Genomic DNA, 27,418 nt, shown 5'->3' on the forward strand with positions numbered 1-27,418 from the left:
ACATCGCAAATGTGTCAGCACATCAGCACACCTGGAAAGGGCCGTGCAGGGCTCTGGCTTCACCTGCACGCCGTGGGCAACTGTCCAAACAAATCCTGCTGGTAAAGTCCTGGAGGAAGAAAACAGGGATGCAAGTGTGTGTGAGAGAGAGAAAGAGCAAGAGGGGGACTTTTAAGCAGAAGATAATGAAGCTGTGGGATCACTTTCCCTGCAAATGAAGATTAACTCGTGTTGCAAACATGTACTGGCTCCTGCCTGTTTCCCTCTAGGGGCTTTATCGCCATCTATCTTCATAACTTCCCTAATTTCTACAGCCTGGGCTTGGGAAAAGATGATAACACTGTTGGAAATCCAGGGCAAAATACTCCTGAAAAGAATGGCTTTGCACAGTAAACAAGCAGGGCAGCCGCACGCGGAGGAGAGGCTGTTCCCTGACGAGGACAGCCGTTCCCATGGCAACGCTAAAAACCCTTCACCAGTGGGTATCAACAGGAGAGCATCTCCCACGGCAAGTACTGAAGCCAGGAGCTTAGTCCCCGTCTCCCAGAAATCATCCTGTTGAGCACCGGTAAGGAGTTGTGCCCGTTGTGCCCGTTGTGCCCGTCGTGCCCGTTGTGCCCGTCGTGCCCGTGCAGCTCCACCTTTGGGCACCAGCGCGGCTCCAGATGGAGAGAGCAGCAAACACAGCCAAAGCACCAGCGGGCTGGATTTGTGTAAAAGGAAGATTAAGCTTGACTGAGGTTCCTGCATTTCCCTCTGCTCTCCAGCTGGGGATCATGTTTTTAATGATGAAAAGCCAAGCAAAGCTGCGGGCCACTTCAAAACCACTGAAAACAACTGCTGAAGGAACCATGTGATTGCCCGTTGTAGAGAAATCCTTCGTCACCATGGGATGGAGAGGGGCGCCCTGAGAGAACTCTGCATTTCTTCACCATAACCTGTAGTATCCAGCCTGTGGTTCAACCGATTTCCCTCTGCATTCCAAACAGAAGCTGGTGAAAGACCATTTTCACCATGGGGTCCTCTTTGGGCCCATCAGCTCCCTGAGTGTCAGGATACGTGGGTATCGGCTTCTGCAGTCACCTGAATGCACGAGGCGCTGCTGCCTCTTTCAAGGAAAAAGCCCTTATGTGTTTGGAAAAGAGACATAAAATGTGCCCTGAAAGCTCAGAAGCTAAAGGTGAAAACAAAGAACAAGAAAGCCCCCATAATGTTCTTAAATAAAATACCCTCTTTGCTCTAAAGACGAACTTTCTGCTGCTGCTCGGTGGCCAGAGGAGTTGAGCACAGTCTGCTTGAACAGTAGGCGTTAGCAATTCTTCTCCACAAGTAAAACTGCTCTGTTATCTTTAGCTTTTCAAACTTAATTTTTTTAATCCTTCATTTTGGGTATTTTGACTATTTAAATATAAAGATCACTGCCTTTTTTTTTAACTGGAGTTTTTTCTGAAGTCCTTTCCAGTTATAAAATTAGTTGCTTGGTGGCAGTCATGATACTGCAAGCGGAGGTGTAAAGGTGAGAAAGGAAAGGAGAGTCTGAACCAGCAGAGATTATTCTGTTCTCTAAATATGTCTCTTGCAGTTTAAAACCACAAAACAAAGCATTATCTGGAGATATTTATTTTGGTCTTTAATGAGCGCTGTGGTTCTCAAGCTGGGCGGAACAGGTTCGTTTCTAGAGGCCGTTCTGTGTGTTCTGTCGCCATGCAGGGCTGCGCAGGGTCTCCAGGCTGCCGCTCTGTGGTCCCACCGCGGTTGCTCTCGTCCCGTGGCACGTGTACCCAGCTCGCTGTGACACCAGTGACACCCCCAACGCGTTCAGGGCAGGATGTGCCTGGCTGCATCTTGTAAACATCTTAAATTGACCCTGGAAGGGAGAAAGGTGGAACCATGGTGCGGTTTATCTCACAATATTGCCCTTTTTTCGTGAGTTCAGGCACAGCCGTGAGTTCCACAGCCTGGTCTGTGCGGGACAACAGGTGCACGGTTTCTTGTTGTCACCATTCCCTGATGCAGAGGTCAGCACCGCTCTGCTTGTGTGCATTGGGTTTTGTGTTACTCGCTGTGCTCAGTGTGTGTTTTACCGGAGCTCCGTTGTGACCTTTCCATACTACTCATTGTGTCCTTCTGAATTACTGGAAGGGTGTGTAGGGTGATGCCAGCACTAATGGGCTTTCACCTTCTGCCACTTCCATAACAGCCCTCAGGCCAATTAACCAGTTCTTGATTTATTCCTCGCACTGTATTTCAGTCGTTAACAGGTGGAGCAGAGGGTGTCTGAGAAATGGGGGTTGCTTGGCCCATTCTGCTGGCCGTGTAAGCCGATGCTGCTCTGGCTTGCCTAGTCCTGTGCCCTTCTGTTGTTAAGCCTGATCTGTGCGTGCTGGGCGCTCCTGTCTGAGAGCACAAAGTGCAGCCAGACGTTTTCCCCTTCTGAATGCAAGTGCAGCCACATCTGAGAGGAGAGGAGAGGAGAGGGAGAGGGAGAGGGAGAAGGAGAAGGAGAAGGAGAAGAGAGGAGAGGACTGCAGGGGTGGAACAGGGCAGCGCATCTGCTCACTGCCTGGGACAACCTGGGACAACAAATATACTTAAGGGTTCCTCACTACACAACTGCCCTATGAGCCCTGAGCTTCACTGAGCAGCACCGAGTCGTAAGTAGTCATGGGAATAAGTTCATTCAATAGGTCCTGAGTGTCACAGGAGCGAGGGGCCGTGTCCCGGGCTGGAACGGGCAGCGGGAAAGGGCAAGAGCGGCGGGAGGAACCGCTCTGCTGGCAGCAGTGCTCTGAAATGTTGTATATCCCCAAATGAGCTCCTGCCAGGCATTTCAAGCACCCAGAAATGGCTTCCAAAACAACAACACAGGAGTGGCTGCTCCATTTACATATTGAGAATGGTTTATTGAACAGCTGTAATTGTGCAAATGCAATGGCAAATGTTTGCTTTATAGTAGTGCATTTCAGTCAAAATGGCTTAATGACTGTATTGAAGTAATTTATTGGGAAATGTGGAAGCTGTGCAATTAAGTAAATGCATTTTCCAGGATTGTGATCATCCAGTGTTCTATATATCCTGTATGCCTGCAGTGGATTTATTCAGTCCTGTGCACCTTTGCTAGGGAGTGGGTAGATGTAGCAGGAACACAGAGTTTTCATTCTAGCTCATGGATGTGCAAAAGCAGTTTTCTCCCTTTTTGGTCTGGAAAGTAACCTCACTCCCATGGAAGAGCGTGTGGCAGGCTGGGGTGTCTTTAAACCAGCCAGTTCCTTTAAACCTCTCCACAAAGGCACGGCCTTGGGCCAGACGGATCAGATCCACGGGAAGGTGTCCCTCCTTCCCCGTCTCTCAGGCTGTCTTCTCACTTGGTGTGTGCAGGACTGATTAAAAACCCTGTCACTTCAGTGTGTTTGGGGTCTCTGAGAGGAGCTTGAGACGCTTAGGAGAAGCAGTCCTCTACTTGAAGTCAGGGGGAAAACATGTGGTGTGGAACCGGTGTGACAAGTGCTGTTGAAAGTTCCTATCAGCAGCAGAGGTTTCTGGAGCGGGGCAGAGTTTCTTTAACGATCTGTACTCTGCTCCGTGCTCCCACCTCACACCAAACCCACCGCTCTCAGCAGAATCTCGGCTGTCAGGTCAGAGCCCTCCCACGGGCGGGGCGGGAGCGGGTTTGGCAGGCGGCGCGGCAGGGCGGGTGACACCGGTGCGGATCTGCTGCCCGTGCGCGGGGCAGCCGGCGGGACCCGGCGCGGGTCGGTGGCGCCCCAGGGCCGCCGACGGGCGTGTGGTGGCGCAGTGCTGTCCAGCCTGGGCTCACAACGGGTCTGCAGGGGGCTGGATCCACCAAAGGCTTTAGGTGCATAGAATCAGAGAGAAATGCAATCATGGAAGGTTTTTGTCAGCGCGACTCCATCACCTCTTGATCAAAGGTGAGAGAGAAGGGGGCTCAGAGGTGATTTAAGATCCCAAACTACAGGTGCCCCTGGTGCTCTCAGATCTCTGTCCTTCGAGCATAACAGAGGGAAATGGAAGCGGGTTCTCAAAGCAGCTCATGTTCAGTCCCTGCTCAGCCTCTGTCACAGGGGGAGATGGTAAAGCTTAATAAGGAAATTCATTTTACACAAGATCCTGGGCCTGTAGATAGCTGTGTTATAATTGAGTGTGTTAATTTGTGTGCCTATTTTGCTCCTTCTTTTTAATCTTTGCATCTATTAATTATTGCAGAACAGTTCTTACTGATAACTCCCCAGCATTTTGCGCTGCTGTTCTGGAATTAGGAAATGATATAGTTGGCAGAATGGGTACAGGCATGTACAGTTAATTGGGTTTTTGCAAAAGGAAATTACATCGTATAATAATATGCCCACGGTGCCAGGGGAAATGCAATTTCTTATTGCTTTGGTAAATAGGATGGGGAGAATATGAGCTCTGGGTTATGAATTGTCTCAGAATTTATCCCAGCGCTGCGGAGGTTTCAAATCCCTGTCGCTGAGCTCTGGCATCAGAAACTCATTGCTGTGAGGGCCCCTGTTGGGTTTGGTTTGTCGTGGTTGCCTTTTTTGTGCTGCTTTTGTTTCCTCCCCAGCTCCTTCATTTAGGGACCAGGTTGTCTGCAGTCCCGGGTTGCCTGCATGTGGGGAGGTCTTTACATTTACCCTGCTTACAATGGCTGCTCGCCACCATTCTGTGTTTTGTAGGGCACAAATAGCAATGGATTAATGGCAATATTTTTATATTGCCTTAAATAAACTTTCATTCTTGACCAGAGATTTGTACTTCATTACATTGGTATGTTAAATGCAGTAGTTATTTGCAGTGCCGTGCAATCTTACAATAACAACATTTGATGCTGCGTAAGATGGAAAGGCTCGGGTTTCAAGAACTGAAAGCATTTCTAGCTGGAAGGCAGCGGCCCTCCAGTGCTCAGCTATCGTATAACACTAACAGTTCATTCTCCAGTAACATTTTTAGCGCTGGAGCTGCGGGCCTGTGTGAGGAGACAACCGGCGCAGCCAGCCTGCTGTTCCTCTGGTGCGGCAGCTTCTGCGTTCCTGCAGTATTTCATTTCTGAGGCAAGATTCTCTTTGTCTCCGTACATGTGGAATCTTCGATTTCAACTCTCGTGCTTGGTAAATACATACACTTTTAGTGAAAAAGAAGGGTGAGCAGGTGGGGTGCTGCTGTTGCTTACACACGTGCCGCCTTCTGAAGGCGACTGGAACTGGAGTTTGGTCCTCAAGTGCAAGAGCTGCAGTAGTGCAGGGGCTGCCTGAGGATGCTCTGGGCAGCGCAAGTGCTGCGAGGATCTCTGCCAGAACGGAGATGAATATACCTGACACACTTGTGAATTGCTCAGAGAAATCAGTGTGTGGGCGGGGAAAGAGAAGGGGGGCGGTGGGGCTGCCTTTTTCTGCTGCTCCAGTGGAAGGCTGGTGACTGGGAGCTATTGAAATGCTTATAATTGTATCTTTATGGACAGAAAATGTAATTAAAAGGGACAGCAATTCAAAACACTGCAGTCTATCTTTGAAAGCAATTTTGACTATTAGCACAGGTGGTAATGTGCCAGCAATTGAACCCAATCTAATTTCAGCGTCAAAGCGCTAAGGAGAAAAACATGAGTTCCCTTTGGGATGGCACCTGGCACAGCTGCTGCATCTGACGGGAGAGACGGGGCGTGGGGCAGCACGCAGAGCAGTGGGGGCAGCGCTCGGGGGAGCAGCAGGGGCAGCGCACGGAGCTCGGGGGAGCAGCGGGGACATCGCGCAGGGCTTGGGGGAGCAGTGGGGGACAGTGCGCAGGGCTTGGGGGAGCAGCGGGGACAGTGCGCAGAGCTCGGGGGAGCAGCGGGGCAGGCAGCTGAGTACGGGGCACTGCAGCGGGGGCGTGGGCACCCCCGAAACAGCATCTGTCCTGGGGTGGAGATGGGCACACAGGGCAGCACGCAGTGCCGGCCGCAGGCAGTGACGGGTGGGTTGTGTTTGCTGGAGGTGAGCACTTCAGCCAAGTGTTCTCCAGGACGATAAGCAAGTCACTCACATCTTTGTCTTGTTTGTCCCATGAGAAAGGATGTTCCCTGAATTCATCAGCAAAGCTGAGATGTGTGTGAGACGCAGGTGGGCTGAAGTGCAGGGAGGAAACAATCTTCCTTGGTCTTCATCACCCAAGAAAAATGTAGTTGTTAGAGCTTCTGCACATAAGACAGATCGCTCTGCCTCGGTGCCAGTGGTCAGTGCTAGGCTGGTACTAGGGGACTCTGCTTTGGCTTTAGCAGAATAGCCTGGCTGATCCAACCAGCCTGTTTGTATTCAGACACTGAGGTAGGTGGGGTCACCACCTGCTGCTCCTCTGTTAGGTGTGGACTGACAGACTGACCCTGCTTGGAAAAGCCTTTGCACTGGGGAACTAGGGGAAGGTACCATCTCATGGCACCCGGCCAAGTGCCATCTGAAACGTGTCTCTGTGGTCTCTGTCTTCACGACTTCTGATCCCGGCTTTGCCGCCTGGAAAGGGGAGGCTGCCGGAGGCAAAGGAGACTGGAAGGAAGGAATCAACAAGAAAGTGAAATAGCTAATTTTTTGTTTCATGTCCTGAGATAGGAAAGAAGATTTTTTGCAGCTAATGAATTATTTCTGAAAACAGTAGTAATAGCTGCAGGCAACATTAACTTCAAGTTTCCCAATGAGCAAGCATCACTTATGTACTGATTTAAAATTATAATGTATTTTCATTTGCAGTAGCTCAACACTAACATGACTGGGGGTCTGGAAAGAGGCCAGAAGAAAGAGCCATGTTTCCGACAGCTTAGTAATCTCCTTAGATGCAGCAGTGGAAAACAGTGGCCGGATCCTACTGAAGCCTGGGGCAACCAATTATCTCAGCAGAGAGGCTCCAGAACCCTTCATTAGCACTGGGGGGGTGGGGGGTTTCTGCTCACTGCAAGAACAGTGGTGATTTCAAGCTAAGAAGAAAAACCACTTGTGTCAGAGGTTAAACAGCTCTGCTGCCGTTTAAAAGCGCAGGGTGGGACCCTGGCCCTGCTGAGAGCAATGGGAGTTTGGCTCTGGACTGAGGTTTCTGAATCCTTTTCAAAGAAAGCCCAGCACCAAGCTGGAGCTAAAACCCAGCCGGGAACGCGGACCGGAGAACGTCTGGAATCCCACCGCACCTGGAGCTGGGGCTGGGGGACATGGGGAGCGGGGGTGCCGGGGCTCCAGGGCTGGGCTGGCGTCCCGGTGTCACTGCTGAGCGACGGAGGGATGTGTCATCCCAGAGAAAAAGAGAAACAGATGGTAGAGGGAGTTACAGTGGGAGGAAAACCCAATTAGAAGTCCCAGCATGGTTTGTGATAGCAATATGGATCTTATACCTTGGGTAACAGCCAGGAAAGGAGAGGCACCCAGCTTTTTCACCCATGGTGGATAAAATTCTGGTTTCATGGAGAGAATGATCTTGAGAAAAGATTTTGCAAAGCTTTTGAGATTCTCTTCTCTGAAGGGAGAGAAAACAGGGGTTATACAATAGAGGTAGACTTAACGTGTCCGGAGTGCGCGCTCACTATTCCAGTATAGGGTTTTTTGGGTTTCTGCTCATGCAAGGATGCTTAATATTGAAGACAGCAGCCTGTGGGTTGGAATTCTGTAATCCCACCCCTGGGAACGCCCCCAGCCCCTCCTGGCATGAGCACCCCGTGTCTTTGGGGTCACTCCCAGCCCGGCTTTGGCTGTTCAGAAGTTGATTTTAGAAGCAGTGAGCATTAGCATGAGCTCAGGTCAGACATCATTCACTGTGAAACCCTGCATCCATGCACCAGTGTGTCACTTTTCAGTGTGCACAGGGGCTGGGCAGCAGCTGGAGGGCGGGATGCGAGCGCCGTGTGACCGCGGGGCCCGGCGTGCGCAGCACGAGCAGCTGCGCTCGCTGCCGCGGCAGGAACGGGCGCTGCTGCGCGGGGTGACGCTCCCCCCGCCCGCTGGCAAAGCAAACGCACGGTCCCTCCGAGTCCAGGGACCCTGAAGAGGCTGAAGAAGGCACGCTGCCTGCTCTCAGCAAGTGCTGGGGGACACCGCACTCAAACCCAGCCGGGCCAGTGCCTGTGGAAGGGAATCTGTTCTTGAACAGGTGCTCATGGGCACCAATACCTGACCAGAGTGGGGGACAACCTCCCATCCCTGATCTGTGCATCTGGGTGTTATTTAACCTGCCAAATACAAACCTTGAGTCTCCGAAAATCTCTCAGCTGTGTTTTCCTGTGCAATCCTTTGCTCGAGCTCTGTGCTGGAGCGCGGCGCCGCTGGGAGGGCAGACGAAGGCTCCGCTGCCGTGCTGCTGCGTTCTGCTCCCGCGTGCCTGCTCCGTGGCCAGAGCAATCCTGTCTTCGGCGCGGCTCCGCGGTCGCCGTGGTGCTGCTTTGCAGGTGAGCTGCACAGGTGTACCGAAACAGGCTACTTATAGGAGGGCAAGGTGTCTGTTTAAGGACAGGGGCACATGTTCCAGGAGCGGGATGAGAAAGAGTGATTGAGCAAGGAGGAGAGAGATTGCTGATTTTATTCCCTGACAAAAGGTCTAGGGAATAAAATCAGAAAAATAATTCCTGAATAACATAAGATATAGCAAAATTAACCTATTTATGTTTACTCTTTCTCACTGCAAGCATTTTTGTTTCCATGAGCCTATATTACCACCTGGTGCTGCACTCTTCATTATCTTGCTGAATGTAGTTTATAGTTCTCAGGTCACTAACTAATGTTAATAAATGACCCTCATGAAATAAACCTGTTTCCTCCCCACTGAGGGGTGCTCAGGAACAAAAGCTTGGAGTTCAATATAGGACCAGAGCTCAAGCATCCTCGGGCTCACCATTATGCTAAGGCCATCAAGGCATCCTAGAAGCTCATAATAGCAGCACCAGTGGAAATGACTGGCCAACCTTAAGGATTTTTGCTGTACGTTAAAAAGTCCAAAAAATGCTGTTCTGTGAGTTTATTCCGGAACTCTAGGAGAGTATCAATTGCACAAACTATCCATGGTATGGGCAGATATTAAGAAAATGGCAACACAGTGTGTGATGCTTGGTGTCCTGGCTCTTTACATACCCCAGTATGTCTATAGATTCTTCCTGCAGCTCTGGTATGGTCCAGTCAGCAGAGTATCCAAGCTTGGCTTCCATTAATCCACCCTGACACCAGGACACCAAAAACATTTGGTTGGGAAACGGGCACTTACAAAACTCTTCCTTCCCTTTCTCTTGATTTTTGTTATATAAATTGTACATTTGCTGGAATAGGGGCTGTGAACTGCTGAACTCAGTCTGGAGCCAACCCCGCTAACAGGCTCATTTGTATTAACAGGAAATCAAGTGTTCCTGCGTGCTGGATTCCCGGTGGAGCAGCTGGTGGTCTGCTTTCCTCATGCAGCCATCCTATTCCATAGGAAATGCCTCACAAATATTTGTTTGCTAGAAAATGTTAGTGAAAATCAATATTAATGATGTGAAAAACACATAAATAGAGAAAAACAGGATTCTTCTGGTCAATTAAACCTTCAGAAAGTGGTCAATTTTTTGCATATTATTAGATAGCACTTAATAGCTTCCAATAACCTCATGGCTTTTAAAGACTAATCATTAAAAAACCCCTCCAAACAGATCAAGAGTTGGAACTATGGTCACGCTATTTGCCTGGAACTGTGTCTAGGACATTGACTGCCGTTGCTCTCACATATCAGACTAGGATTTCCTTGCCTTGCCTAACCCGGTGGGTCAGCACCAGCCCTTTGGGGAAGATGTAGAAGAGCAGCTACACAGGACAAATTATGGGCTAATGAATAATTTTTGCCTTGTAGCAATAGCTGAAGTGTTTATATACTTTCTGATCTGTTGATTCTTTGCCCTGTACTGCGAGTTGCTGCTCCGTTGAGTCGCGGTTTAGAGGGCAATGGAAGGCGGCAGTTTTGGCACAGCCACCCGAGCGCTAAGCGGCACCAGCGGCCTGGAGGGCGCGTGCACGCTGGCGCAGCGCTGTGGCTGTTGGACGAGCTCTGCCGCGGACACCCGCGCTTCGCGGATTTCATTTTCAAGGCTTTTTTGGCTTTGCCAGTCTCTCATGATTCAGAAAATAATGTCTCCAATTTATTGTGCCATCTGGCTATTAAATCTGCCCGTAAAGAGGAGTCAAACTAGACCATGAACATCTATGGGAATTCATTTTTGTTAAATAATTTAAATTTACATGTTCTCATGTCTGGATCAATCTTCATCTGAAGGTCCCCTAGTGTTCGCCTCTCCACTGTTAGGAGAGTGCTAGAAGCTGCATCGCTGCGCAGTTCATTTTAACACTAATTATCATCAAGACATGAAAACAGCATCTTACATTATGTATTATTTTCTGTTCAGCACATAGACCAATTCTTTTTAGCTTTAATTATTGTTAGCAACGTCTGCCAACATCATAAAAATGGCACTGAGCATAGCGAAACACAAGCCTACCTTCAGATTAGAGATATGGCTTCAAAGTTTAACTATATAGGGCTTAAATTGCATGATGCAACGTTGTGCAAATTTGCTGTTATTTTCCCAAGCTCAGGTTAATGCTCAGGGCTTGTGTTTCTGACCAGAAACCACAGACTTTCATTGCTGTGACACATTAGTCTCATCTTCTGCTTGGGTGGCTGCAGATGATACTCTGGGGCAAAGTTACCTCTAATTGCTCTTGCCAGCTGAATAATAACGATGTCACATCTCTTAGTAGCTCAACTTCCTTACAGAAAGAAGGAAGAAAGGTAAGCGAGCAGAAAAAGACAGTATGGGAATCTAATCCATATTTTTTAAGCAGAGATTTTTCTAAAAAAGAAAAAAAAAGTTGTAAATTATTAGAATTTTTACTGACTCTTCTGAACTGAACAAAAGCTATTGAAAAGCTGAACCTTTCCTCTGTGCTGAAATGACTAAACATCCCCCTTGGTTTTGGTGCAACACCAGGGTGTTACGTAGGAGCAGAAGCACCCCTGGAGAAGGCAGGGACGTGTCTGGGAGCGCGGCCCTTCCAGCCCTGCAGCCCGAGGTGAGCTCTGCAAAAACCCCACTGGCTTCGGAGTCACAGAATCACAGAATGTGGGAGGACCCGCAGGATCATGGAGTCCCTGCAGTGACACCCCACAGCTCACCCCGTGTGTCTGAGGACGGTGTCCAGTCTCTTGTTGAACACTGTCAGGCTGGGGCCGTGACCCCTCCCTGGGGAGCCTGTTCAGTGTCCAGCACCTCTGGGTGCAGAACCTTTTCCTCATGTCCCACTGACCCCCCCTGGCACATCTCCTGCCGTTCCCTGGGCTCTGTTGTTGGTGGCCAGAGACTTTTTAAAGAGAGAGGTAAACATAGTACAGTGAGGTGCCTGTGGGCAAATGGAGCACAGTACAGATAATTTCCAAGTGCGTATTTAATGTTTGTGTTTAATTGTGTGGTGTGAAGTGCTGTGGGGGCAGCGGCTGCACCGGTCACTGACCAGGTCTGTCCCTGCTCCACGCTGTGTCCGCAGCTGTCCCGCCCTCCTCGGGTCCCTCTGCCCCATGGGGTGATGGGGACAAGCTCGCCAAGCCCCACCAGTGCTGGGAGGTCACTGGGGCCCTGGCGCCTTGACTCGGGGTGCGTGCTCCCTCTCCAGATGGCTTTGTTTGATTAACCTTTGGGACTAGAGGCTGTGGCCTGGTGTGGCGCGGGATGCACAATGGCTTGTTCTGGGTCTTCGGTGGTTTTGTAGGGGGGTTAGAGGATGGTGTGTAACAAAGAAAGAAAAAAGGTGCCTACTTTAGCCCGAATAAGACAAATCAGAGGAAAATCCATCCAGGTGGGAAGGCAGACATAGGGAGCTTGTTGCTGAGGATGTGTTTCTGTAGTATATTTTAACTAGGAGAAAAAATATTTAATGTCTGTATGTTCAGCACACAATAACGAAGCACAGTGCCTCAGGAGACAGGCATTGTTTTAATTGACTTGATGAAGGAAATCAATTCATAGAGAAAAGCTCCTTGGACAGTATCACTACAGATGCTGGGTTACAGCTCAGGAGCCTGCGTGCTCGGGCTGGCAGGCAAGCAACAAGAACAATCATTAGCAGAAAGTGGAAGAGGAAGACATATGTTATAGGAACTCATCCGCTTTCCAGTTCGTTTGTAAACTTCCCTTCAAGTTCAGTGCTTTAATCTTATTAGATGTCATTGTCACTGCTTGTTATGAAACACTCAGCTGATCATTTAGATCTTTCTTAAACAGATCTTGCTGAAATGGAAATGAACACAAGTGAATGCAGAAACAGGCCATGAAAATGCTCTGCAGGACTGCTGTGAGATCTGTGTGCTCGTGCACCGCACTTGCGAGGTTCCCTTTGCAAATGTTGCGGCTGTAGAAAATAAAATGTAGAAGTGTGCACTTAGTCTTTTCCATTTGATTTGTATGTGCAGGAACCTGTGAGGGTGTGTGAGGTGCGGAACCCCGTGAACGGTTGCTCTGTGTAGAAATGTGTGCTTATTGGTCCTTTTTACACTATTAAATGGCCATAAATTAACATCTCCATGAACTGGGGGGTTCAGATTAAAGATGTGAAGACTCTTACAGAAACTGCATGTCAGTATAGACAACAAAAATGATGTAATTACTCAGAGAAAATATTCCTGAGTAGTTCAAATTACCTCTGCTCTGATAACTTGCATAATTTAACCGACCCACTGCTAAATCTAATGGGGAAGAAAACCACAGTGGCTCTAGCAGAAAGTCCAGGTTTTTGCCTCAAGGAGCAGCAAGCCCAGCCTGTTTGTCTGCTCTTTACACCCAAGGCTCTTCATCTCCAAACCTCAGCTGCTGTCCCATGGGCATCTGGTTCTGTATCTGCACAACCGCGAGACAGAGATGTGCGTTTCCAGGCGTGTGTGACAGGGATGTCCCTGGTCCCCGAGCCCGGCGGTGGCTCTGGGAGGTGCGGGTGGATTTTCTCCGTGGGGGTGAGCACCGAAGCCCCAAGGTTTCCGCAGCCATAACCCGGGAGGTGTCCAGCTCAGCGCTGCTCTCCTGAGTCATGGCCCGTCTGCGAGCAAATAACATATGTGTGAACCTGCTGTCAGCTGGGATGAGCTAAAGCATACTCAGTGCTTTTGGCCGGTATATATGACCATGAAACAGAGCAAATAAAGGCTTTGCTTTTATCCATACCTTTTTATTTATTTCTGTAGTCTGTAGTAAGGGACCATTGCTTTAAAATCCTTAGACATTTGGACATATTTTACAAGACAGTACAGTTTCTGAATGTCACACATTGATCACAGTTTCATAGTACTACATGCATATAAAGACACTGATTTTTTTTTAATCATTTGTTTACGGAAACAACTGGAGAGGTCAATAAACTTCAACAGAGAATGGCTAAATCAAAGTTACAAAAAACGTAAGACTCTAAGTACACTAGTTTATGGCTAATGTTGCTGTAATCACCCCAAGTGCCAGGGATTGAAACATTGCTTAAATGGGGAGAAAACTCCTGCTGACGTGTTGCACCTTGGGTCGGTCCAAAAGACCCCAAAGAAGAGCTTGTGCGGGATCTGCTGGGCTGTCGGGCAGAGGCCGAGGCGCTGCCCTTCGTTACAGACGCCCTGGGCTGGGATCTCCATTGCTTCCCCTTGAAAACTGGGTGCCGTGCCAGGCAACGGAGAGACCCGGCACGTTCTGCCTTTCCCAAGCCGGGGCACAGCTGGCTTCTGTTTCCAGGTACAAAAGAAGTTTGACCCACGTGTGCTAGCAGAGCCACAGGAAGCATACTTTTCCAGTTTTTATTTGTCATTAACTATATCATTATTCTTTTAAAGGGAGCCCCACAGCTTGCTTACCCTTCACTGACTATGGACACTCCTCGATGCCCTTTGGAGATGCCATGCCCGGGGCTCACAGGCCGCTCTGGAGGTCCAGCAGCCGTCTGTGCTTTTGGAGAAGGAAGACGTGAGGCTGTTCCCCACCCCGTGAAACGCCGAGCGCCCGCCCCGTGTCCTTCCACGGGCACGGACTCATTGAACAGCACGCAGTGGTGCCTCAGCAAGAGTTTTCTCCCCACTCGGGAACTGCTCCACTGGCCTGATTACAAAGCAGAATCTGCTGCAGTAAGTTGGGGTATTTGGTTTTTTTAATGTTAATCTGGTTGGAAAGCGAGTATGGTCGCTAGCTGTGGCTGGCCTTTCTGATTGTGGTATCATGGCTTCAGAGTTCCAAGTACATGGAGGTGCTGCCCCTCTGCCCTCCCAAACGCACCAGTGGGCAATGTTTCAATGCAAAAGCAATTCTATGCACCCACCACCAAAAATCCAGAAAGAATGGGGGAAATAAAAATGTTTTCCATCTTTGCCACAAGCCAACAAAACTGATATAAACAAATTAAATCCCCGTGGTCACATGAGCTAATATGTGGCTAATGGTACTTAGGGGCAGGGAAACATAAAAGGAAGAAATGACATAATGGGCAGAGCTCCTGAACGAAATACAGAGAGTAGAAAAGAATCGGTGAATCCTAGAATGGTTATAAATGTAGACAGGCAATTAGAGCAGAGGCTGCGACACAGTTGGAGGTGACCATCTGCCGGTACAGCCCCCCAGCAGCGGTGAGCCCCTGGACTGAGGGCTGACGGTGTTGAACTACGTGGCTGAGCTTGTGGTCCTTCTGTAGGGACAGTGGTCTGCGCCTTTGGAAGGCCGGTGCTGGCGTCAGGCCCGCGGGGGGTGAGCAGACACGGGGGTTGCTCGGCCAAGACTGGAATGACGTGATTATCACCCTCTGGCCTGCAGGATTCTCTCCTTTCCCTGCATTTCGCTAGCCTGTCTCTGCTTCCCCTTCCCTCGCCCCGCTGGTTTCTTCATAGGTGCCGTGGACAGACACCTCCATCCCTGAGGTCACACAGAGCCTTCAGTTTTCCTTTATCTTTCAGAGATGTGGTTCCAGATTCTTTACTGGACTAAATGGGGCACAGCTCCATTGACATCAACGGGCTTCTACTCACAGCAGCAAAGAATTGGACATTCCATGCAAATTTGGCTCCCACAAAGCTCTGGTTTGGGGGGGTCTTTGCACTGAGCCCAGCCTGATCATTGTTTTTTAAAGGTCTTAAAAAGACCCCTTTAAAAAAAATATCAAAGGTTAATCCTTGCTCAGTCCTACAGAATGTCAGTTTTATTTCTAATTAAAAAGAAAAAAACGAAGCTTTCTCTTCTAAGCCTCTAGACTGAAGACTTCTTGTGCGATGAAGCCAGAATCAAGCAAAGCAAAATTCTGAGCAGTATTTACAGATAGGAACACTTGTGGCACCCTACCATTGGTGTCAAAGGACACTTAGTTGTGGCTTAGGTAACACCAGCAACGAAGGGGATACACACCCTGAACGCAGACTTTCTGCTTTCCTAAGGGGTCCTTTGTCCAGCCAAGACAAAGTTTCAGTGCAAGAGCCTAAATCTGATCAGCACAGGGTGCAAAACACACGCAGGAAGATAACCACCTCTTCTTTGAAGGGCTGGTTGGTATTCGGGGTGTCTCTGTCGTGGTGTGGGAGGGGGACACCTACGGGGCTGGATTACACACTAATCCCGTTGGAAGCTTTCTGGGGTTTGTTGACCAAACTCAAGCTCAAACAAACTTATTGGTATGGAAGATGCCTATTGAAGCGATTTATGTGATCTTTGATGTTAGATATGGTGGGCTATTGCATTAATCGCTTCCATAAGAAAGGAAAATCCCACCCAGTTTTGCTAACCTCATGTGTAAATGTACATAATCACACACAAAACAGAGTCTGCTGCTTATTCTGTTCATTCGGGTGGTATCTGGACTTTCTGAAACACATGTTCTCCAAAATGAACTCTGTTTCCGGTTTGTTGCCTGGTGTGGTGGGCATATAAGAAAATCGCGCAAGCAGACATAAGGAAATGGGACCCAAATTCCATCTTTGGAACAACCACGGTCACTGGGCAGCCTGCCGTGCGCGTCCCGGAGGATGTTTGTGCAGAGCTCCAGAACCAGTCCAAGGCTCTTTGTCGTGCCAAGCGTCAATGGGCCATGAGACAGCGTCAGGATGCACATTTATCTCATGGGCTTTTCACCCAATTTACGTGACAGTACAGCTATAAAGGAGGGAGGAAGATTTCTTTTTTTTCTTAATTCCCCCATAATTTTTTCTCATGTCCTGATTTTGTCCGAAATTCCAAAACCCCGTGGGAAATGAAACTCTTTACCTGTCTCTTTTAACCCAGGAAAAACTCCCTTGAAAACGGGAGCTTTGCCTGAGCATTGTCAGGTCACTGCCTTAAAACGAGAGCCTGAATTGTGATGCTCGTCCCAACTCCATCATAATTATTAGGGCCGTCAGGCTCAAATCCTGTCTCTTCTTTACACTCCCAGGTTACTCAGTGAAGATCTGGACGGGCTCCACTGCAGTGCCGGCTGCGGTCGCGCTGGAGCCCGCGGCACTTGTGGACGTTCCTGCTGCTGTGACCCAGGGCAGGGTCTGGCCCCGTGTGCTTCTCAGGAGGAATTTCTTTGCTTCCCTAACCAGTCCCTTGTTACGTTTAAAAGTACCACAAACAGGAAAATACGAAAACATGACAACATCAGACAAACCCGTGACCTTTCGCGGACGCACGTCCAGCAGGGACGGTGCAGGTCGTTTGGTTCGGTTTGCAGAACGGAAGAAAGTAACGCCAACAGACCAGGGGGTCAGCTATGTAAATGGACACCAAGAAAGCATCTAATATATTATTCTGTAATACAAAAAGAAGAAATCTGACTTGATTGCCCTATTATAAATTTGCTAAAAATACAGATATATATTTATATTTTTATATATATATATAATTTTTTTTTTAATCTGAACAGAAAAATAGACTACTCTGGAATGCATGAAAGTCACATGACTTTTCCATACATCAGATACTTATAAAGCCAACACAATGGCAAACAGAAGGTACAGAGGTAACTAGAACATCTGTACTTTATTCAAGACCTATTTAAAGCCATATTCTCCCCAGGTGAGTGGTCCTAAAGCAACCTAAGGTAACGCTTGTTCAGCCTGGTCACCATGAGCCGAAGTGAGTGACCGAACGAGGAGCGGGAGCTAATTTGGTGTGGGGGGGAAGCCACCTCCCCATCCCGCCCCCGAGCCGCGGGAGGGCAGCGGTGCCGCACGGCTCCACCGCCTGATGCTTCATTCACTAATTCGATTATTCGCTTTAAAATGAGGCATTAAAAACTACTGGAGATCGTGATACATGGAGCTTACCGACAGAGAGAGAACCTGGCTTTAGAAACCTTGTCTTTGCGATGAGTTTTAAATACCCTTGTTATTTACTATAAACTGTACCAGTCATAATTTTGTCAAGACATAAATATACAATAGGTACAAATATTAACAATACATTACAATTTTACAGAAGAGAGTACTGTTTTCCTTAGAAATGTGTATCTTATTAGCTGCAAGGGAAGAAAAGGCTACAGTTTATCACAGCCATAGTTGCCAAAGAACCCCCCTCCTCGGGTGTTTCTGCGTGACTTGCCCAGACAGACGTGCGGATGCTCCTGGCGCTGGACACACGGTGTGTTCGGGAGGGGAATGCGCGTCCCCTTCTTCTGCCTTTATTGACTCTCGAACCTTTCGCAAAAATGTGGATTTCACAGGAGACTTTGTTCCGTGTTTTTTCTTTCCGTAAGTGTGCTTAGGTGAAGTTTCTAAGAAAAGGCACTGAGAAATCTACTGCGATGTGACTGCTGTTTCCCGCTTTTGAAGTCTAAAACTCAAAGGATATTTGCCTCCTGGCTAAGAAAGCTGCACCCATTCCTTCCGCATATATATATTATATATATATATTTAATATATATGTATTAAAAATGATGTTGATGGCGTAAGATACAAGCAAGGGCAGGCGCCACGCGTACACAGTCCCTTTGATGTGATGTGTCCCGCGGCAGCGGGTGGAATGCTGTCAGCTTGCTCGATACATGATGCGCAGGAAATTCGCAGACCTGAATGCCGAATACCAGAGATTAACCTGCATGCGTTAGCTCGATGCACGAGATATTGCATATATTCCCCACCTTTAATGACCTTTGGGAAACATGTATCAACCAAACTATAAAAGGAAATTGTTTTTCTATGTCTACAGGATTTGGTGAGCGTTATGTTTTCAAAGCACTGCTTTCCCTTTTGTAATGAGTACAGAGTTAGTCTACCGTAGCTTTATGTTAGAGTAGATTTCCCAGTGCTTACATTATATATATGTGTATTATGCACACACACACATATATAGATACATACTTCATATTCAGACTTTATTTCATTAAAATAAATTAAACATACTTTCTTTTTAACTGGGCACAAAATGAGAGCTACATCTTCGTACACAAATAAGAAAGAAATGCTCTTCAAGCATATTATATGCTTCATTTTAAATTATTTGCTTTCTATAAGAAATCTATCGGACTTTGGCTATTCAGACTCAAAAGGTAGATTTCTAATGATACTTTTGAATTTGGCTTTCAAAAGTGACTCAATAAAATGCTACTTTAAAGGTAGGACTAAATAGATGATGTAAGATGTGTGTCGTGAGCGATCACACAAGGCAGACAGAGGGCCTTTGGTTACAAGGAGAGTTGCACCAGTTGATTATCAGTTAAAAATGATAGAATTGTTGATCTATACATTTTTGTCAGTGCCATCTATAAACCAAATACATCAATTTGGATGAGAGTGTGGTAAATACTACACTATATGGCTATATTTAAATACGTTCACTTTCGTGATATGTAAAATATGACTTCTTTTCCACATGAAAGCATCAGCTCTAAAAATATTTAACTTGGAAATCACTATTACTTACTTTATCAAAAAATTTTCCCTGATTTTTCTTCTTTTTACATTTGTGCTGATGGCAGACATGAATGGTCACTGAAACATAGAGATTGTGTTAAGACTGTTCTCTTGAAGATTTCTCGTTGCCACTCTACGGCCTCGGAAAGCCACAGAATAAATCAGTATTTAAAGCTTATCTGCTGGAAAGTCACTTTACCTTTTCGTGACGGCTCAATCTTAACTAGTATCTCAGCAATACATCGGTTCCTCTAAGTACACTTGTATTTACTATGGCCAAATCCTAAAGTCCTTCACCAGGCAGAGCCCGCTCGCAGGAACGGTGGTTTGGCTGAGCGAAGGCAGAGCAAGAGCACACGAACCTCAGGAACTGGCCCTGCCTGAATACTCCGCAGAGTATCCTGTGCACGCGTGGATGCCTTGGTCTTATCGAGCATCTCCCGTGTCGCTGTGCACGGCGTGAGGGCTGATTCGTGAGGTGGTGGCTCAGGTCTCACTCGTGCCCTCCCCAAGGTCTCTCCTTGCTGGGACGCAAGGGCGACATCTGAGCGGGTACCTGGGCTGCGTCCCACCCCCCGGGCTGGGACCGGCTGAGCGGAGCTGAGTCAACTCCAACGCACGTACAGTTTTGTGCTAACAAAGCTATCACCGTAACCCATAATAGTTCCTAAAACATATATGTGCTTATTGCTTTTGTCCGTACATGCTGCACTCACTATTACGGATTACAGACAGAAGTACTGTACAGCTTGGACGGACAGACGTTTACATTCAGGACTAACCAACGGCTTGTTTGTTTTTAACAATAGGAAGGAACAGGTCGCAGCGGACGTGGCGGCTCGGGGTCCTCGTCCCGCCCGGGCGCCCCTGCCCCGCACCCCGCGTCCCTGCGTGTCCCGGACCCGCTCCGTGCAGATCCTCCCCCGCCCCGGCAGGTACTCAGAAATGGGTCAGGAAACGCTCATTGACAGAGTTATTTACAATTGTGGTTTACAGTAGAAACAGAGAACAACATAAAAGATTACCATCACAGTTACCACAGGACAGGTTGTGACTTGCTACAGGCGTGTAACAAATCACGGCCACGACAGGAGGCACAAATCAAAATAGTGCTTGGTTAAAGTGCTTGATTGTTACACTCTGCTATCCTACTCCAGCATCGCAACAACAACGACAACAAAAAGTCAACGTAAAGTGCTTTTCCCCCCCGAGATTAAAAACCAAAGACAAATTATTTCCTACACAATTTGACATAACTTTATTGAAACAATAATATTTTAAAAACCTAGGCTGGTGGCGGCTAGTTCTGGTCATTTAAAATGGTCAGATCCTTTTCTTTTTTTTTTTTCTTTTTTCTTTTTTTTCGTTTAAAAACGACTGGATGTTGTGAAAACATCAGGCCTGGTTCTCCTGCCTCTCGCAGCCGCTCCGCCGCAGCGCTGCAGGAGCCGCTCCTGCCCGACATCCCCGCGACAGAGAGCGCAGCCGGGCCGGGCCGGGCCGCTAACGAATCCCTCTTTTTGCATATTTATGTAACGCTTGCATATCTTTCACTGCACCGCTCGGGCGCAAAAAGCTTCAGACCGACCGGGTTCCTCTCCTACGCCAAGGGCGACACTTCGGCTGCCGCCTCGGGGCGGCCCGGGGAGCCGCCCCGGTGCCGCCGGTGCCCCGGCGCATCCCCGCGGCAGTGCAGCCGGCACCCGTTCTGCGGCGGGCAGGGCGGGAGCCGCGCTCTCCGGCCGGCCCTGCGCTCCGGACGGGAAGGGGCTGGCTGCGATGCCTCCGGCGATTGCTGCTTCTGCATGGCTCCTCCTCGCCCTCCCCGGGGGGGCCCCGCGGGCGCACGGCCCTGGGGCAGCTGTCGCTTGTTAGCAGAGGGTAAGTGCAAGTCTCACTATGGCCTAGGGGATGTTTGGAATTAAGATACAAGTGGTGCAACTCACCCTGCTGATATTTCAAAAGAAAGCATCAGGTCCTACAGGATATTGTATTATTAAACACACACAGAGCATTTTAATAATTGGTTTCTCTAGACCGTTATTTGTTTTAAATGTTTTTTTCCACTTGGATTTTCTAATAATGCACGTGTTCCCTGCTACCTTTAGACATATTATCCATCAGAGGAAGCTGTAGATGGGGAACAGCTGCCCTGAAGCAGTGAGCATTGTGTTTTTGATAGCTTTATACCAACCCCAGCAATTTATTCCAGAGTTCAAATCTGGCTGCCTTGGCATCCTTTATGGAACTAATGCGAATCAGATATTAATATTTCCAAAAGGAGCTCTAGCGTTCAAGGGGAATGGATGGATATTTGGTCACATTGGCTTCACTGGACAACATGAAAGGAGATCAATGTGTGATCATGATTTGCAATCCTTATTTTTGACTGATGTGGGCAATGTCTTTAGAGTTGTTTCAGAGAAGGACATTTTCACAAACCCACACTGGACCTCCCCCAGACTTTTAGAAACAGGTGGCTTGTTTCAGCCAAGTTCATGCCATGCAGAAGCTCTTTTTTTTGTGTTGACTGTAAAGACATTGCTTTAAACTTTCAGGAAGTTCTTTTGGAGCCCACCTCAGATGCTTTGATCGTGTGTGCTAGCATGTCCTCCGCTGCCCGGTAACACATGGACTTCTGGGGAAATGTGATTTTCTAGTCTGACAGTCTCCTGATTGCCCTGGGTTCTTCCAGTGATACCTTCCACAGAGTAAATGCAGTTTTGCCCTATTAGCTTAGGGGAGGTGGGTAAAGCAGCAGCTTCTAGATGGTTCTTGTCTGTTCTGTAAACATTGTCCTTTTGCTTTAGATAGCCGCTGTTTGTGACATTGTACTTGGGACTCACATTTCCAGGCGGGCTCGAATCATAGAGCAGCTGACCTTCATCATCAGTGTCAGCATCTATGTATTTGTGTATACCGGCATCATGGAAGTTGAAAGCTATGGCTGTCTGCGTCTCCGGTGACTTTGGGGGTGTTCTCGCACTTGCAGTTGTATAGATGGAGGTTTCTGGGCTCACGAGAGATCTGTCAGAGAGTAAGGAAGTATCTGTGCCAGCAGCAGCAGCTCCCCTGCCCTTGAGAGGGTCTGGATATATTCTCAGTACGTTTGATGCTGGTGCTAATGTGCTGGTGTCCTCTTCCATGAAGTTGACTTTCAGAGATCTTAGTTTTAAAGGGTTACTGGCCTTGATGGAGCTTTTAGGACTTTCTATGAAAAAAGCAGAGCGGTGGCTGCCTTCGGAGCTGGGGTTCACTTCCACGAACCTGGCGGCGCTCCCCTCTGCCCTGCTCTGCTCCGGGATCGCGTTGATGCCACCTTTGCAGGGAAGGGTAGCGAGCGGGCTGTGGGAAAACCTCCCTGAGTCGGGGAACTCCGCTGCACAGCTGATGAAGCTGTCGATGCTGGACATGCTCCTCATGTCAATGATCCCGTCAGCACGAGTCGTCAGCAAGGGCACCATAGGGCCAGGGAGGGTTTCCATTTCTAGCTCTTCCTTTTGCTTTCCAGGCTGACTTGACTCTTTAGTATTCAGGTTTGGCTGGGACTGAGTCTTTGCCATTTTGTTATACATGTCCTCCAGCTGCTGGACGTTCAGGTGCTGGGGACTTGAAGATGACCTGGCTTTTTCTGGAGAGCCTTGTTCCTTAGTTTCAAAAGATTTGCTAGAGCTAGTTTCAGAGAGCGTTCTCTTGGTCCATTTCCATTTGCTGGGAGATAAGTGATTGTCCTGAACTTTATCCTTCTTAGCTATGCTTTCTCCGTTCTTTTCAACCACGATGTCCATGAGTTCTATACTACGGGCAAATGCATCCTTCATGTTCATGGAAACAATACTGCCATTTCGTTTTGCTCTTTCAAGAGCTTCCCTGCGCTTAATGGCTTTCTCCTGCCTCTTCTGCTCTTTGTAGAACTCAGAGAAGTTATTGACGATAATTGGTATGGGAAGAGCAATCACCAGCACTCCAGCGATGCAGCACAGTCCTCCTACTATTTTACCTAGAAGTGTCTTGGGGTAGATGTCTCCATAGCCTACTGTCGTCATGGTGATTGTTGCCCACCAGAAAGAAGCTGGGATGCTCTTGAATTTCGTATCATCCTCATCTTTTTCTGCAAAAAACACTAAACTGGAAAAGATCATAATGCCCATGGCCAAAAACAAGATGAGTAATCCAAGCTCATTGTAACTCCTCCTCAGTGTAAACCCCAAGGACTGTAAACCCGTTGAGTGTCGGGCGAGCTTGAGAATCCGGAGTATCCTCATAATCCGAAATATTTGGACCACTCGTCGTACATTTTGGAACTGAAGTACACTTTTATTGGATTCTGTGAGGAAGATAGTGACATAGTACGGTAAGATAGCTAGCAAATCAATAGCATTCAGCGGGCCTTTGAAAAACTTCCATTTCTTAGGCGAGGATAGGAACCGCAAGAGGTATTCCATTGTAAACCATGCAATGCACACTGCTTCCACGTGGGCAAGCTGGGGATTATCTGTGGTCTGCCCAAATTCGTCCATGCCTTGTAGTTCAGGAAGTGTGTTAAGGGACAAGGCAATTGTAGATAGTACAATAAACATGATGGAAATGATTGCCAAAATCTGGAAAGGAAAGAGAAAACAGTGAGTTCATCTCAGAACATATTACTCTATCGTTGCCATTAACGCATGGCTGTGTTTCCACTCACGCATTTCCAGAATAATTTTGCCCTTAGTACACAGGAGTCAGATAACCAATGCATCACGAGGTGGTTTTATTTTGGAAGCTGCTTTAGCTATGTCAGATGTATCAAGCAGATAAAGCATCTACTTCAACTCCCGTGCCTTCATGTCTGTGTAGTCAACGAACACGTCCCAAGCAGCCAGGGTGCCAGGAGGGCTGTGAAGCACTGCACAGCAGGAGCTTTTGATTAACTACTAATTAGGTGCCCAACAAAGCCCATCTGGACAGCAGGCTCTGAAATCTAAGCGAGAAGGAATGCAATTGTGAATGCAAGATTCGATCGGAGCGATGTCCTCCATTTAATGCACTATTGCAACTGTAATTTTGGGTGCCTATGGCTAATTACAGAGACGTGTGTACAATTCTACTACATATAAGCGTACAAGTAGTACACTGTCTTTTAATGACTCATCTCTAATTTGAAACTTGACGGTTGTTAAATACACGAAAGCTTTACCAAGCTTTCTAAAATGCTTTGAGCTCTGAACTTCTCTGCACAGGACCGACTGGCCATCCTGGCTCCACACCTGTTTTATAGAGGCATTAATACTATACTTTTCAGTTTCCCTAATGACATTCTCTTCCGAAGTCATTTTAGGGAGGTTTTAGAGCTGACAGACAATTTGAGGAGTGGTTTGTTGTTTTTTTTCTACTAGTGAATTCTTTCTCTAATTTGTTAATTGGGTAGGAACATATCTAGTTTCTAAGGTTACTGCCAAAATACAGCAATGATTTCCAAACACACGTATACGTGACTAATATTTGATGTATTCGTTTCAGTGTAAGCTGGTTCCTTATGCTCGCTTTTCTCCTGCTTGACAGAAAAGCAGCATGAAATTAATTGCAACGTATGTGCACGATGACTAGATACACAACGTTAAGCCATGAATTATAGAATGCATGACAACAGCTTTGCATCATGAATTGCAAATCTGACCCACTCTTCTCTTGCCGATATCCCTGGACTTTAGGTTTCCTCACAATGACCTTTCTCAGCCAGCCTCACAACACCAGAAGAGCCACGGTTACCACCCGGGGCACCGGAGAAAGAAATTCTTGCAGGATTTCTCCTCAGCCAAGCCCAGCAAGACACCGTATACTCAGATTTCCGAGCGTTTATCCCTGAGCTGACAGTCACTAGAGAGGAACCAGCCTCATTGCTGCAGGAGGGTCGTGCAGACCTGATATGGCTCAGAAGCACCGCGGTGTCCTCAAGAAGAGCCTCACCACTTCTCCAGAGCTGAAAGGCACAAATGCTCTACAAAGGTTGGGAGCTTCACGTGAATTAAACTTGTACAGCAAGCTCGAGCCTTATGGGCTTTTAGAGAAAAGCCCGTATACCTTAAAATAAAATACAAATCTAAGGCAAGAAGTTTTGATTTCAACAAGTGTGTTAAAATCCACTAAGCAAATCCCTTTCATCAATGTAATAATATCATTTACCTTTTAACTTAGAGGTACTATATACCTTTGATTTGTACGTGACACTGCAGACCTAGTAATTCAATCTGAAGAATAAGATTCGACTAGAAACAGAAACTAGCTCCATTAAACACTCTGGTTTTATTGTCTAAACTGGATTAAATGGAAGAAGGGAATGGAGTGAATGGCCCCCTATGCAATGCTCTAGCACCGGGAATTTCAGAATAGCTTAGCTTTCAGTTACTGAATTGTTACCAGGAAAATGCCGTTAAGATTCCTTCTCCTTTTTAAACAAGTTGCCTACAAGAATGTTTGTTGTTGGCTGCACTGTGCACCCTCATCTCGCCTCTTTCCACTACCTTCCACTTCCACTAACTTGCTGCTCAAATACAAACAACCCCCAAAAAACTTGTTCAATAGGGGGTTTGCCTTGTCAAGAGATTTCTCAGGTTGGTGAGCCAAAGAAGCTGCAGGAAAGACTTGGGGGTGCAAAAAAGTAGGAAGAACCACGGGATGAAGAGAAGCAGGGAGGAAAGCAGGGAAAAGTGCTTGAAGTGATGGATTTAAACTCAAGAGAATCAAATGTGAGTGGAGTGTCTCAGGGAGAAGTGGGGAGAAATTCAGATGTCAACTACTTGGTTCCTTCAGAAGCCCATCTTCTCCTGGACACCAGGTGGTACCCCAAGAAGCAGGGCGCCAGATTGGCTTTCCTAGAAGGTTCTCCGAGTGTTTTTGCTCTCATTTCTTTGTGTACAACCCGACATTTCTGAAGGTGTTTGCGACGTTTTCAGTGGTAATTTCACATTTTTTCTTGGTTTTATCTCTGGCCACTATACACAGAAGGGCTTATGTGTCGACTTAGATGTACCTGGTGTGTTTTATCTCCCTCCCTTTCAGTGTAAATATTAACAATCCATCTTTCTTCAGTGGATGGCATCCAGCAGCAGTAATTGGTGTCAAACCTTCTGTTTCCTTTGATATACCTTCCTGCTTTGAAGATCAAGGCAATACCAGATAAACATAAATTTGAAAACTAGGAGATCTGAGGGTAAAATTTGGTTTTGGTTTAGCAAATTTAGCCATGGAGCTAAGAAATAAACAGAGAGAAGCATTCATTGCTTCTCCTGCAAGTTGCAGCAAGATGTTACCTGCGCTCCTAAGATACAGGTTTTCCTCCTGATTGATCTACTGCAATCACACACCTTTGTGAATCATGTCAGGCTAAGAAAAACTTCTAGATGTGAGTTCACCGTCCTCAGGTATCCAAAGCACTTTTCAGGTAGAAAGTACAAAGAATTGAGAGGTGAAATATCTCCAGTGGGGTCAGAGGATGCTTCTGTAAAGCACACCTCGTCCTGGTAGCACCCATCGCCCCGCAAACACCACCCAGGGAGCAGCTGTCCACAGAAATCTGGATCCCGCTGCTGCTCTATCCCAATGTTTTTCAGTCTGGGATGTCACATTTTAGAAAACACAGTCTGACAGGGTGTCCTATCTTGCACATACTGAACTTGGCAGCTCTCTTATTTTCCACTGTCAGTAATGAGAGACAGAAAGCTGAAGGAAAGACGTTCGTACCACCAAGAATGCCTCTAGAGATGCTCTGTGTAGCAGGCAGCCTTTCCGTGCGATCGCTGGCCTTTCCGCCTTCCCTTCCTCTTCCAGGTTCACTTCTCTTTAACAAGAATGGGCCAATGGGACAAATTCAGGCTTGAGCAGGAGCGATCCCTCTGGAGTCGATGAGGCTCCAGCTGGTCACTGCAAAACGTGCCCGTTGGCCTGTACCACAGCACTGACCCAAAACCTGGAGCCGAGTGAGCTGCTAACTGCTGCAAAAATGGAACAGGCACGGGGAGAGGGCCTCCTGCTGCAGCATTGTTTGCATGAGTCCTTGAACAGCACGCGACATGGCCTTGTGCTGGTGGAAACTGTTGGGCTGGCAACCAAAGAGCTGAGGTTTGACGGGCTCATGTGCAGGAAGGTCCTTGGAGTGCAGGCCTGGACTTGCAGAAGTTCAGACATTGCCTCCAATGGGTTGCATGAGGAAATCTGTGTAGTTCCCTTCTCCGTTTCTGTATTTACTCTTGCATTTCACCTGTAGCAACACACCATCAATTGTGAAATACCCCACGAGGTACTTTTCTGGTTGTCTTGCAGAGGGCATTGGATGGGCTCCCAATGACAACACGGGCTTGTACTGAAAAGTCTCGGTAGGTATGGGCAGGGTTCCAGAAAAGACTTCTCCTCTGGTAAATGGACTGTTCTGCAAAGATTTCTATTGAGTGAATCTCTGGATTGCTGCTGTTATTCCTTTGTGGAAGCTGAACAACCCAAGGACTGGCAGGGCAAGGTTTGGAATTAATTTAAAGCAGTTGCCTCTGAGTGATTAACACGA

General features: G+C 47.6%; 1 protein-coding gene across 3 annotated transcripts in view; it reads right to left on the reverse strand.

Annotated features, from left to right (window-relative positions):
• Nucleotides 1-13,181: 13,181 nt before the first annotated feature.
• KCNB1 (potassium voltage-gated channel subfamily B member 1) overlaps nucleotides 13,182-27,418 on the reverse strand; it is a 110,650-nt gene continuing 96,413 nt past the window's right edge. For all 3 annotated transcript variants that reach the window (XM_005502680.3, XM_065031777.1, XM_065031778.1), the window contains exon 3: nucleotides 13,182-23,480. In XM_005502680.3, the coding sequence (XP_005502737.2) occupies nucleotides 21,459-23,480 (2,022 nt within the window). In that variant the 3' untranslated portion in view covers nucleotides 13,182-21,458. The remainder of the gene's footprint in view (nucleotides 23,481-27,418) is intronic.

Source organism: Columba livia, chromosome 16 (assembly GCF_036013475.1).
Source record: "Columba livia isolate bColLiv1 breed racing homer chromosome 16, bColLiv1.pat.W.v2, whole genome shotgun sequence".
NCBI lineage: Eukaryota > Metazoa > Chordata > Aves > Columbiformes > Columbidae > Columba > Columba livia.